General features: G+C 46.1%; 1 protein-coding gene across 4 annotated transcripts in view; it reads left to right on the top strand.

Moving 5' to 3' along the window:
- The window catches only part of MAST2 (microtubule associated serine/threonine kinase 2), a 250,452-nt gene that overhangs the window by 223,172 nt on the left and 13,501 nt on the right, over window positions 1-13,779 (top strand). For all 4 annotated transcript variants that reach the window (XM_061184277.1, XM_061184276.1, XM_061184275.1 and 1 more), the window contains 5 exons: window positions 489-567; window positions 2,911-3,065; window positions 5,003-5,078; window positions 7,582-7,791; window positions 12,074-12,175. In XM_061184277.1, the coding sequence (XP_061040260.1) occupies window positions 489-567; window positions 2,911-3,065; window positions 5,003-5,078; window positions 7,582-7,791; window positions 12,074-12,175 (622 nt within the window). The remainder of the gene's footprint in view (window positions 1-488; window positions 568-2,910; window positions 3,066-5,002; window positions 5,079-7,581; window positions 7,792-12,073; window positions 12,176-13,779) is intronic.

Below are 13,779 nucleotides of genomic sequence, written 5' to 3'. Positions count from 1 at the left end.
CTCAGACCCAGGTGGTAGTTTTGCTTCTTCCCGGTTATCAACCCAGTGGCCTGGGGAACACCAAAGGACCCTTCGCATGGAGCCTTCAAAAAAGGAACTAGCATTTCAGTGGCAGTTCTCTCCTTGTGATGATGCCTTTAGCTGCAGTCCTCTGTCATTGCTTCTCTGTCATTGCTAAAAGTGAATAAGTTGAGAGTATAAAGATTTTTATTCCAAAACCATAGTATTGCATAACAGATATTCTTATTTAAAGTTATGGACTCCTTTATAGTCAGAGATGTCTGTCTTTGCAGTGGAAAACACACAACAATAGGCCCCATGTAGGAAAGAGATATGAAAGCGTGTGCTGGACTGAGCAGTACTGTCTTGAGACAAGAAGAGCCTACCAATGAATCAACTGCCCCAAAAAACCTGATGGAAAGACAGGCAGGTCCTGGGCTCAGGGTGGGGTTCGGTAGAAACTGCCTTAACATTCTTTTCTTACATAGGACCGATGGACGGCGCTGGTCTTTGGCCTCTTTGCCTTCTTCAGGCTATGGAACCAACACTCCTAGTTCTACTGTCTCAGTAAGTAGCCAAATCTGTGGCCGTACCTCCTTCACCCTGAGGAAATACTTCCCTACAGGTATTGCTCCCTGTCGCTACAGTGCTGCAAAATGGTTCTCAACTTTTTCTCCAAAGCCCAACTCAAAGAGGTTGCTGAGGTCTGGTGGCCCTTAACAGCCATAGTCAGATCCATTAAATGCCTTTGGAAAGAATTAACCAGCATGTTTCTGAGCGTCAGTTATTCCTAGTGGAGTCAGAAGAGGGCTTGAGGATGGACTTTTGCTTTGCCCACGAGGCCAGGCACAGGGACTCCTAAGCACGGTTCCCTTGCTCCCCTATTTTATTTGTAGAATTGCAACCAAGAGCAGATAACACCACCCCCCCCATGTCACAAAGGCCTGGTAGACCCTCCTCCAACTTTTTCACCTTTTCCTTTCAAAAAAGAAGGGGAGGATGAATGTGATTTGATATTCAAGTTTGATTGTATATCAGCAAAAAAAAAAATATTGGGCCTGTCTCTAAAACTTCTAGTTATATCTCTTTTAGAGAAGATTTTAGCCTAAAACACAACAAATGTCCTAACTGCCACTATGCACAATTGACCCTAAAATGAGTCTTCCTCATTGAGTAACATTTAATTGAAGCCAGGATGACAAATTGGCAAACACGTTCTGTAAAGGGCACATATTTTAGGCTTTGTAGGCCACAGACTGGATGACCCGTTTCTCCATGTCTTCCACCATTCTTCAGGTCTTCTCAGCTCAGTTTGTATTCATAAATCCCAAGCAGGTAAAAGAAGTTATCATTTCCTCCCTTGACCTAGATATTACTCTTTTCTAAAATTGTTTTATTATTATTTTTTTGGCTGCTCTGTGCTGCATGTGGGATCTTAGTTCCCCAACCAGGGATTGAACCCGTGCCCCCTGCAGTGAAAGCACGGAGTCTTAACCACTGGACCACCAGGAAAGTCCTAGATTTTACTCTTAAATTAATCCAAAGATCTCACTGGTCTTTTGGCAGCTGTTTAGTTTCAGATCTTTCCCTAGTAAATATCCCTTCCCCATAATCCTTTACTCAAACAGGTGATTTTTGAGACCCAAAGTAAGAGTCATGTATTTATTATATATATATATTACTGTTCAGTAAGGTTTAATAGACTCAACCCATTGCTCCAGCTTATTTTATTGGAATACCTTAAAATACCAATTTTGCTTCATGTTAGTTGCAGTTGGGTGAGAATACTTTTTGCGACTTCTATCCAAATCATTTATAAAAATGTGACCAAGACGGAGCCTCATGAAAACTTCCCACTAGCTGTTTACAGCTTTATGTATTATAGGATTCCATGAGAGAAGTGTGCACTGTAAGTCAAAAAAAATTTTGATTTCTCACTTGGTATTAAGGCTTACGTGTGGCAACAGAGTTTTCTTGGTGTGGCACTGCAGCTTTGAGTGTAAATGAATTTAGACATTTAACCCCAGATCCTTCATCAGTTGGTGAACAGAAATTGAGCCAATAGTGTTAGATTTGCTGCTGCTGTAGCCAGTCTTGTCAGGTAAGGGTGGGAGTTCACTGATCCAGGTGCCGACCGGGGCTGCCACGGCAATGGCTGCATTGGTGGGATGCCTGTAATAGCACAGCTCACTCCCTCAAATGGTCTCTTGTGACTCTGGAATCTCAATCGATGGGCCATGTTTAGAATTCTTAATTGTTTTCAGGTCAAGTCTAATCTTTGGGTTCTAGATCTAAAAATAATTTTCTTTCCTGCTGGATTTTCTTGCCTATTGGTGTCCCTAGAGCCTGGGCAAAGCCTTCACAGCTGCAGCAAAGCCAGTTGCCCTCTGGGTAACAGCCTAAAGGAAACATTGCTGAGCCATCCTGGGGCTCTCCCAAGGTGTTGTAGAAGGGAAAACTTATGGGGATGTCATTTGTAGGCTGGGCATACCTAGAACATTTCCTAATAAGCCAGGAAGCATGATTTATTAATTACTTTCCATTCTAACTAGCCAAAAGCTTCACTGAGGGCAAAGGGTCCACGTGGAAGAATCTGCTTTTTGCCACCTAAAAAGGCTCCCTAAGTAGTTGGGGAGCTGTCACACCTCATGAATGTCTGGGTCTGGCCCCCTGCAAGGCTCATGAAGGACAATAGTATATTGGCTTCGTCAGAACTGAGAGCTCTGAAGGATAGAGATGAACGGGATCATGCACAGTGGAGGCTCAAGGGAGCGAGGGGAAGCATGCTGGCTGTGGGCTGACTTCAGGTTTACGTTGACTGGGGAGCCACTGACCATTATCAGTCCTTCTCCACTTCTAGACTGCCTTAGACATGTCTTTAATGCTTTTTTAAAATGTTGTCCCCTCTAGTCATCATGCTCCTCGCAGGAAAAGCTGCACCAGTTGCCCTTCCAGCCTACAGCCGATGAGCTGCACTTTCTGACGAAGCATTTTAGCACAGAGAGTGTACCCGATGAGGAAGGACGGCAGTCCCCGGCCCTGCGGCCCCGCTCCCGCAGCCTCAGGTGAGGGTGCTCTCCACCCACTGCCCTGGTACCCGTGGAGTTCAGCTTGTCTGCACAGCCTAGGAGTCAAAAAACTTATTCCATAAAGGGCAAGGTAGTAAATAATTCACACTTTGTAGGCCATATCATCTCTGGCAGCTACTTACTCTGCTGTTGTGCAGAATCATCCACAGACATTATGTAAAGTTTATTTATAAAAGCAGCTGGTGGGCCAGATTTGGTCTGCGGGCCGTAGTTTGCCAACCCCTGGCCTAGCACATGGGCACAGCTCAAATGAGTCAAGTGCAGTGAAGCTCAAGCCCTTTGGTATTGGGTACAGCTCAACTCACCATCACAAGAGGTGCCTGAAGATGCTGTCAAGGGGTCCCTCTTTTTCCCTTTGAAAGTAGTTGGCAGTAGAAATGTACTTTGGAATCCATTCAGTAAAAGGAGAGTAATAGTGTCATCCATTCTGATGGTGATGGAACTGATGGTGATGGTGATGGGTTCCTCTGATGGAACCCAGAGGCCCAGCATATATAAACTAGGCCAACTAAAAAAGTTGCTTCTGAGGACACTTGTGGCTGACTCAATGGGGAAGAAGCCCATTGCAGAAGCAGAACTAAATGCCCATCTAAATCTATCTCATTTCCCTGAATCACCTGGGCTCATCAAACCAAACAAACCTTAACAGCTGATTTATCTGTGTATTCCATAGATTAAATCAGCTCTTCTCTTTGGCATTAGGTGGTAAATCTGTGCCAGAATTCCAGGTTAAGGGAGAGGATGGAGAATAAAATGATCATGGCTTTAAATGGTCGAGCTCAGATTTCCAGGGTCCCTGGGAAATAAGTTGGTTAACATGTTCAGGGTGGGGGCCCAGAGGAGCAGTGCCTTCCAGGAAGAATCCCCTCAGGTCATGTTGGCACTGCAAGTGCCAGTGAGCTGAGCCAGACCACAAAGACTGGTTCAAGTTCAGATTGGTGAGAATAATGACTGGGACTGCAGTGCAAAGGGTCAGACATACAACTGAAGGAGTGTGGAGTGTGGAGCCCAGTGTGTTTCTTTGTCTCATACAGAGGAACGTCTGAATCTTGGTGCTCTTCACACTCCACACAGAGACAGGGGTGCCTTTTAGGCCATTTGAGACTGAGAGGACTACAGTACCTCTGGGAAATCCCTGAGGATTACTCTTAAAATGCTGGGTCATGTGCATTAATGTAGCAGGCAGACCATGGCCTACTGTAGGGAGGAAAGGCAGAAAAGAACGGTTCTGAACATAGCTCAGCTGGGATCGCATGTCGGGCACCAAACTGGGCAGGACCCAAATAGCCATTCAGTTGTGTGGCTCAAACTCTGAAATCCTTTAAGAGGATGTAATCACACATGAGCCAAAGGGGAAGATTTAGATGACCCAGGTTTATAATTCACTACGGGCTGGCTGGACTGGCCTCATTCATTTCCCAGGTGAGAGCTAAGTTAGCCCCATTGGATGCAGCTTGTTTAGAAAAGATGCAGGTATACACTGTTCTTCCTTTGGTTGTTTTGGTGGTGGTTTGATTTGATTTGATTCCTAGAACATGCTGGGGTATGCCCAACCCCACTGGCCAAAGCAAAGAAGACCCAGAGAGTCCTGTTCTGGAGGAGATGATCCTAGAAGAACCACCAGTGGCCTCAAGAGTGGTCTCCTCCTGTCTAGGCCTTTTCAGGCCCTGGCAGAAGTCTTTATGAAGGCCAGGCCTCTTACAGGAAGGTAGTCTAGCTCCAGATGGCACAATTTTGAGCTGAACAGTGCTGGCAGCTCCAGGAATAAGAAAGGCTCTGGAACTCAGCACTCCTTAAGGTGGGAGTGTGTGGGTGTTGCAGACAGTGGGTGGGCACGGGCTTTGGGGATGGGCATCTTTCTCCTTGAAGGTTCCCTGGCACTAAAGTAATACAGTTGTTTCTTTCTTATTTAGTCCTGGACGGTCACCAGTTTCCTTTGACAGTGAAATAATAATGATGAATCATGTGTACAAGGAAAGATTCCCCAAGGTAAGGATCCAGTTTAAAGGAGACTGGTAACGCCTCTGAGGATGCCACCTCCAGCCAGCCCCAGTGGGAAGACTGGGGGTGGGGGAGTCGCCAGAGGCAATCCGGAAGGAGAGCGGGGAGGCACCAGGAGGAGGAGGACACAAGCATGAGGGCTTTCAGACTGCTGGAGAAGAGGAAGGCAGCAGAGGACTTTGAGTTTGGGGATCGTACTTGCAGAGCCTCTATTTCTCCACTCCCCAGAGAAAGAGGTATCCAGAGGGAAATGTCGAAAACATATCCCACTGTACATTAGTGGGAAGGAAAGAGCAGAGACCTTGTTTCTAACCGTGCACATCAGGATCCATGAGTCGGGGTCCCCCAGAAGGAGATTTGCCCTCTGAGAGCACCTTCATTTAATGCAGATTTCTAAAGCAGCACTCCCATTACCAAGCACAAACAGAGCTGCGCTGGAAATTTCCTCTGGCAGGAAGTTGGCCAGAGAGAGCAGTAAGGTCTCAGAGTAAGACAGTAAGACAGCTCAGAGTTGCTATTCACATTTGGACTTGTGTTTTCAAGCAGGGAAATGCTGAGGGAGGAAGGTAGGTTACTGTCCTGAGATGGTTGAGAAATGGTCTTCACAACTGCAGTTTGACTGTAAACCTCCTTGTATGTAGAACGAGGACCTTGTTTCCCATTTGCATTTCTTTTGAACACCACATGCCTAAACACTCTGACCTGGCTTTCTAATGATAGGCCCTGTTCCTGCAGAACACAGCCAGTTCTGTTCGAGAGAGAATCAGGGCCTGACAGAGGCTCCCTCTCCATGACAACAGCAAGCATGGGGTCTTCAAGCCTCTTTCTTCATCCTCCATCCAGACCCCTGGCTCTACCTGTTCATCTGTATCTAGGGTCTACAGTGTGTGGTTCCCTGCTCCTCCAAGAGTGTCCTTTTTCGAGCCTTGAGTAGTCTCCTGGGCACACACGGGTGGCTTAGGGAAAAAGTGCGAAGCCCTTGTGCTTTCCCTCTTGACATTCACAGTGAAGCAGAGCAGTGAGGAGGAGCTCAGACTCTGGAACCAGGCCGACTGGGTTCAAGTTTGCTTCTACCATTTATTAGCCTCATGACCCTGGGCAGATTATTTAACTTCTCTGAGCTTCATATGCCTCATCTGTAATCTGGGATAATAAGAGTATCTATCTCCTAGGGAGTTTGTGAAGATTAGTGAACATTAAGCTTTTCTAACTGTGCCCAGGACATAGTAAGCACTCAGTAAGTGTTAGCTGTTGTTTCTTTGCTGCCCTGTGGTCTGCACTTTCTAGCCTTCAAATGGGCACTGGAGAGTAAGAGCAAGGAAGAGGGGCAGAATGAACAGCTAGGAAATCATTCTGTTGTGCCTTGGTTCTTCATAAAAAAGTTTGGGTGTGTATAGTGTTTAGAAATGCATCTCACGTGTTTCCTCCTCCTCCTCCTCCTTCTATATTAGGTGTTGTATTGTTATTCTAGCATTGCACGTTTGTATGTAAGATGAACTCATGTTAGAAAAAGCATGTTAAGATTCCTTCCACTCCCTCTCCTCTTTCACCTCCCCTCCCCTGCCTCTCTCCCTACCACACCGCTACACCATAAATATATATGTGTGTGTGTGTGTGTGTATATACACACACATATATATACATATACAAACACCCACTTAAACACACACTGAAAATCAGAAATCACCACCTGGTGGCAAAGGAAAGAAAGCCAAGCCCTAGATAGGCAGTTAGGAACTTGTTAGCTGATGTATATTTGTCGTTTTGACATTCCTGTGCAGTTAGGTCCCCAAGAGGCTTCTGAGCCAGACCTCATGCTGCTCTGCTGGGGATCCAGGTCCGTGAGCAGGCAGGTTCACACCTTCAATAAACACTCTCTGAACATCTGCTTAGCTCAGTTGGGTCCTAAGTTCAAGTAAGAGGATCCTGAGATAAATCAAACTCCCACTGACTTGAAGAAGTTCCCAGTCTGGAGAAAGATTTAGAAACCAGTAGTGTCCACACACCAAGTTTATACAGTTGGGAGGTCCAGTGGAAGCACAGAGGAAAGGAAACCCTAGTTTTCCTGGAGGAATCAAAGACTTCCCAGAGGAAAGATGATGCTTGAACTGAGATTAGAAGGAGTAGTAGGAGTTTGCCAGGCAGGCTTGGCAGAAGAAAAAGCTACACACAGGGAACAGCATAAATGGACAGAGGCATGAGATAGCATGATAAAGGAACAACAGAACCTCAGTGTCCTTAGAGAAAAAGAATGTGCCCTTCAAGGAGTGGGGAGGTGGACAAGGCCAGGTGAGAGAGGGCCTTGATTGTAATGTTTTGACTTGACTTGAAGGTGACCTTTCACGTCTCCAGTCATCAGGTTCCCCAAATGCAACATCAGGAAACCAGGATCACAGAGCCCATCCTTAGGCTCTGACCAGGCCCTTCAGGCTTAGCTCCAGCCGAGCTGGATCCAGAAGGGAAGAGTCACTTGTCCTGCTTTGATTTGCAGGCCACCGCACAAATGGAAGAGCATCTAGCAGAGTTCATTTCCTCCAACACTCCAGACAACGTGTTGCCCTTGGCAGACGGAACCTTGAGTTTTATTCATCATCAGGTGATTGAGATGGCCCGAGACTGCCTGGATAAATCTCGGAGTGGCCTCATTACCTCACACTACTTCTATGAACTTCAAGAGAATTTAGAGAAGCTTCTGCAAGATGTGAGTGTCCTTGTTCTGGAACTCTGGTGAATCCGTATAGTAGTGGTTTTTAGTCCCAAGCTAAGATTAAGGCAGTCATGGTGTTCCCAGCCTGCTTGCCACCTCCCTGCTGGTATGCGGGACCCACCCCACATGTGCTGCTGCTGCTGGGCTTTGGTTCCTCCTCAGTCCCCTGCATTTCGCAGAGAAGCCTGTTCGGTGTCAGAACTCAGTGCTGTGAGTCCTTTCCTTTTCTAATACCAGTTACTCTTCCCGAGGCTCCAACATTGGTAGTGTTCATAAATATTTGCCTAGGAGATTTGTAACCCAGAGCCAAAAAGGGCCCCAGTGGCTGTAGTGGGCTCTCTTTTGGTAGACGTACTGGTGTAAGCAGAACCTTGAGACTGCTTCTCCTCAGTCGAGGGAAAACAGACCCGAGGACTGCACTACGGGTTTATCCGTTTGCCGATATTCTGTTTGCGTAGCAGAAGTTCTCCAGTGGGGACTGATGTGTTTAGAGACCTGATCCTCCCCCGTGTAAAAAGTCTCTGGGCAAAGTAACCCAGAGACCATTGAGTTCTTCTCGCTGCTTCGTGCTCCGCTCTTCGCTTTCCTCTCTGCCTCTCCGATAGGGTGATCGGACGCCTTCCCACTCAGACTACAGTTGCCCATATCACACCATTAGTACAGCTTAGGGGAGAGGAGATGTGCTGTCTCCTCTTCATGTCACTAGAATATTTCCCAGTCCAGACCCCTGTTACCTCTAGACATGTGCCTTCATGCTTTTGTAGGACCAACTGAACTGAGAGCCCAGGCTAATGGGCTCAAACGACTCCGGTGTGTTAGTCCAGAAATTAGGAGCAGGAAGTTGTTTGTTTGTTTTTTTAATTTAGGAAACAGTTGAATCTAGAGAAAGGATGACTAAAGATGATCACGATTATTGCTGTCAAATATTAGGAGTTTTAGCATATGTAATATGTGGCAGTTTCTCTGTCCCCTAAAAGGCATACTAGCCCAGTGGACAAGAGTTACGGCGAGAAAGGTTTTGATTTAATAGATGAAAAAGTTCTTCCTTCTACAAAAATGTCTTTTTCTGATTTCAAAAGTAATACTTAAATTTAAACATTGCAGAAATATGAGTTTAAAAAGCTGAAGTCCCATGAAACATCACTGGCGGCTGTTTGTTTCTGTTCAAGAATAACTTTCTAACTGTTCTCCAACAATACGTAGGAATCAGGGATTGAGGCATCAGATAAATCAACTAGAGTGACTTCCAAGGTTGCTTGTACATCTAAGATGGATCTTCTGAAATGCCCAAGTCAGAGCTTTGCCCAAAACCTTCAGGCATTTCCCAGATGCATTGCCCCTGGCAGTGGGAAGAGCACTGAACATGGAGCCAGTGCATTCATATGTTCTCTCATTTGCTAGGCCCTGGGAATGCAGAGAATAAGTTCAGTGCCGGTTCTGGCTCAAGGAATTTGCTGTTGACTGGGGTTTACAGACCCATCAATATGTATTACAGTAAAAATAATAACTATCGTTTATCGAAGTATACTGTATGCCAGACACCACAGTGAGTGCTCTATATGAATTACCTCACTTTTGTTTATTATAGTAAGTGTGATTGATGAGCACTAAACAGAGATCAGTTCTGAGCACAGAGGAGGATGTGTTGACTCTGCATGGAGAGTTCAGGAAAAGCTGAGTCTTGATGAGTAGGTAGGAGTTCACTGGACCTAGAAAGCAGTATAAACAACCTTTCAGAGGTGTGGAGGAACTTGGTTCATTTCAGGAATTGCAGGTAAAGTAGTTTGGCATGACTAGAGTGAAGGATGTCTGCAGGGAAACCCTGGTAGATGAATTTGCTAGGCACTACATTGTCTAATTTAATCTTCACAACAACACTGTAAGGAAGATATTATTATTATTCTCTAAATATGCAGATGAGGAAACCAAACCTTAACTTGGCCCAAGGTAGCCAAGTTAGCCCAAGGTAACTCATTTCTTGAGTAGCAGAGCTAGCACCCAAACCCAGGTTACTTATTCCAGAGCCTAAGATCGTACACTTTCAAATACTTAGTCAATAAGCATTGACATCTGCTATATAAGAGGCACCTGTGCTAGGCGACATAGCCTCTCTACTCACAAGGCCCTGCAGTGTACCTGTAGAGACAGACAATTAATTATAAAACAACATGCTAGTACCATGTGCTGTGACCAAACAGCTAGGAAAACATAGAAAAAGGAGCCGTTACTTCTTGTTCTTCGTGTGTGTGTGTGTGTGTGTGTGTGTATGTGGGCAGGGGACTTAGATGAGGCTTCACAAAGTTGATATTTGAGCTGCGTGTTAAAAGAATGAACAAGATTTCATCAAGTGCCCAACCTCTCTTTTCATTGCATAACCAGTTTTTTTTAATGGTCTTCATTTGCTGTATTTCTTTCCTTACAACCTGTTCACTATTCAGTCTCTTGCCTTCTACTTTCCCTTCCCATTATTCCACTGAAACATTTCAGGCAAAAGTCACCAAAGAACTAAGTGGCCGGTTGCCAAATGCTGTGACCTCTTTCAGTCCTCACCTTCCTTCACCTGTCTACCGAGGTTTCCACAGTGAATACCTCTCTTTGATCTTTTCTCCCCCCCAGTTGTCATGACACTGTTCTCTCCAATCTTGTGGTCTTGCTGCCCCTTCACAAGTTTTCTTAAATGCTGGTGTTTCGAGGGGCACCTTCCTGAGCATCCGTGCTCCTCATTCTCCTTTCTTCGCTCTCTGATTGGCCCTGTCAGCTCCTGTGTCTTCACTTGTCATCCATCTGCTAAGGGCCCTTGCTCCCCACTGTTCTTCTGAGCTCCGGATCAGTGGCCCCAGCTGCTGATTGGACTCCTCCACTGTACTTCCCACATCGGTTAGTATTCTTCGTTGCAAGCAGTAGAGAACCAACTCAGAGCAGTTTATGCAGGAAAGGGAAACTAATTATAAAGATTGAAAGGGTGTCTTAGAGAACTGAAGACAGGAATGCAACCAGGCCTTAAGAAGGGACCAGAACCAGAAACGAGAGCCTGTGGAAAGCCCAGGAACCATTCGTCTTCCTTCTCTCAGCTCTGTTTCTCTCTCTTTGGTAGGTATGGTCATCCTTTTCACCCAAGAGCGAATTATACAGTTCTGTCATGCTGATATTAATGGTTGTCATTCCACCCATTTTTAAGTTCCTAGGGGAAAAAAAAATGTAAAAGAAAAAGCGGGGGTGGGGGGGACTTCCCTGGTAGTCCAGTGGTTAAGACTCCGTGCTCCCAATACAGGGGGCATGGGTTCAATCCCTGGTCAGGGAACTAAGATCTTGCATGCTGCATGGTATGGCCAAAAATTAAAAAAAAGAAAAAAAGTAAGTTCCTAGGAAAGTAGTCCACTCTGGTCAGCTATTGGAGGTGGGAGGGAAAGTGCAGCCACACAATACAAATGTGGCTCCAGAAGTCAGAGCAGTTTCCAAGAAGAGAGAGTCTCCGGGGCTGAGCAAATACCTAAGAAAGTATCTAGTATAGGTACCTCAAACTTTCCAAATCCAAAGCAGAACTTTTCCACCTACCTGCTTTCTCTTTAAAACCAAAGGGAATATGTTCTCTACCTATCCTCACCTAAACTGTGTATTTTTTTATACTGTCTATTTCATTTATGGGTTCAATGGAATTTCCCTAAAATTGTCGTTGTACTTACCATCTATTCCTGCCTCTTCCACCCCTCAGGGCTGCTCTGAGATGGCCCAGTCTGTGCATTTCCCTCCATTCTTACTGCCTTGACTTATGCCTTTTTCATCTGCACTATTGCAGTAGCCTGCTGGTGGGTTTCCCTGCTTTTAGGCTTGCCCTCCTTAGTGCACCATCCACACTACAGCCAAAGTGATCTCTCTAAAATCCCTTCTGGTCACATCACTCTCCTGCTTTGAGGTCTTTCTATTCCTTACAGTCTGTCTGTGGTGGAAAGTGAGCATCAGTGAAGGCTCCATTGGGAGTTACCCCTTGAGCTGGGGTCTGGAGGGTAAGTGAAGCCTGCTGGATGGAGCAGCAGGTAAAGCTGCGTGTCTTTGTGACATTCCTCGGTGTCATGTAGTGTTCCGCAGCTCATGTGGTTCCTGGTGAGCAGCCTGTCCCCCCTCACGGCCCACTGGCCCTCTCTAAGGTCTTTACTTTGCAGCACTCTCTGTACTACAAAGTGCTTCTCCCCAGAGTAGGCTCTGCCCAGCCCAATCCTGCTTCACTCAGCCATGTTGGGCCGCTGGATTGCTTAAGCATTCTTTGTCTTCTCTACAGGCTCATGAGCGCTCAGAGAGTTCAGAAGTGGCTTTTGTGATGCAGCTGGTGAAAAAGCTGATGATTGTCATTGCCCGCCCTGCTCGTCTCCTGGAATGCCTGGTGAGTGGGCTCTGGGAAGGTTGGAGGGGGGGTGGGGGTGGGGGAGGGGGCGGCGGTGGCTGGAGGGGAGGGAACGGGGGCTGTAGAGGAAGTATTCTGCTAACAGCAGAACTGTGGGGGCACCCACTGCCATTTCTGCTGCTGAAGTCCTTATTTAAATATGACACGCAAGCAAGTCCCTGTGAGGAAAAGTGGATGCTCCTGAGGAGTGTGGCAGGGAGGGGTGCTCGTCTGCCCACCCCACACCGAGCAGGCCCCAGGTCAATGGGGACCCTGGGGGTGAGGAGCACAGGCCAGTTTCGTTTGCACAAGTTGAGTCCACCCTTCATTTGATCATTCAGTGACACTTCACTGAGTACCTGCGTCATTCTAGACACTGGAGATACAGGCGTAAATAAAGCAGAGTCCCTGATGCTACAATGCCTCCTCTGCAGCAGAGTTAGATTTCATCTTTTAGTGCCTTAGGTATGAGGCATGGAGACATGCAAATAATAATTATGATACTGGAAGACGTTTGCAACCAAGGGAAGTACAAGGTGCAATGGGGACATGGGGAAGGAAGTGCTCTAGTCCTCCTCGGGATGAACAGAGATGGACATTCAGTGAAGGCTCCCTGGGGAATGTGAAGCTTAGTCAGCTACTTGAAGGATAATTATGAGTTTGCCAGGGGAGAGCCATCAGAAAAGGCATTTGATGGAGTACAGGGTGTGTGTGAAGTGTTGGTGAGGGATAAACCCGGGAGGTAGACCACGACAGGACCGTGGAGAGTGTTGGGTTCTTGGCTCAGGAGTTTGCATTTATCCTTAAGGCTACTTGGAGCCATCAGAAAGTTTAGGTAAGAATATGACATGGTCAGATTTACTTTTTTAAACTAATTTTATAGAGGTATAATTTACATACAATCAAATATATCCCATTTGAGTATACAGTTCAGTGAGTTTTAACAAATATACACCTGTCTAATCACTACCACAGTTAAGATGGAAAACATTTCTCCCGCCTTAGAAAATTCCCTTGTGCCCCTTTGCAATCAGTCCCTTTCCCCTGCCCACCTTACCTCCCACTCCAGGCAACCACTTATCTGCTCTTTCACTATGGATAAGTTTGCCTTTTGTACAGTTTCATATAAATTAAATCATATAATATGTTCTGACTTCTTTCACTCAGCATAATTTTTTTGAGATTCATACATGTTATTGCATGTATCAGTAATTGGTTCCTATTTACTTCTGAGTAATACTCCATCAGATTTACTCCTAAGAAAGATAACGCTGGCTGCAGCATGGATAGTGAATTGGAAGAGAAGGCAGGATGAGCCAGGGACAGCCTTGCAGCGGCACTTAAAGCAGTTCATGTGAGAGAGAGGAGCGCCCAGAACTAGGACAATGGTGGGAGAACAGAGCAGAAGAGTTGGGTGGAGGGGGGTTTCTGAAGTAGACATTCTGACTAGACAGGGACTGAGGATGAAGAAGAAGGTAAAAGGACTTCCAGTCTGGGTTAGATTGTATCCACATAGGTAGTGGGAGAGTTCTCCAAACCCGTGAGACCAGAGGTAAAGAAAGCAGTGGAGGCTGGGGTCGCGGTGAACAGAGGCCTCTCCCGCA

The sequence above is a fragment of the Eubalaena glacialis genome, chromosome 3 (genome assembly GCF_028564815.1).
Source record: "Eubalaena glacialis isolate mEubGla1 chromosome 3, mEubGla1.1.hap2.+ XY, whole genome shotgun sequence".
Classification (NCBI taxonomy): Eukaryota; Metazoa; Chordata; class Mammalia; order Artiodactyla; family Balaenidae; genus Eubalaena; species Eubalaena glacialis.
Note: the sequence above shows the minus strand (reverse complement) of the source record. Positions and strands in the feature narration are given on the sequence as shown.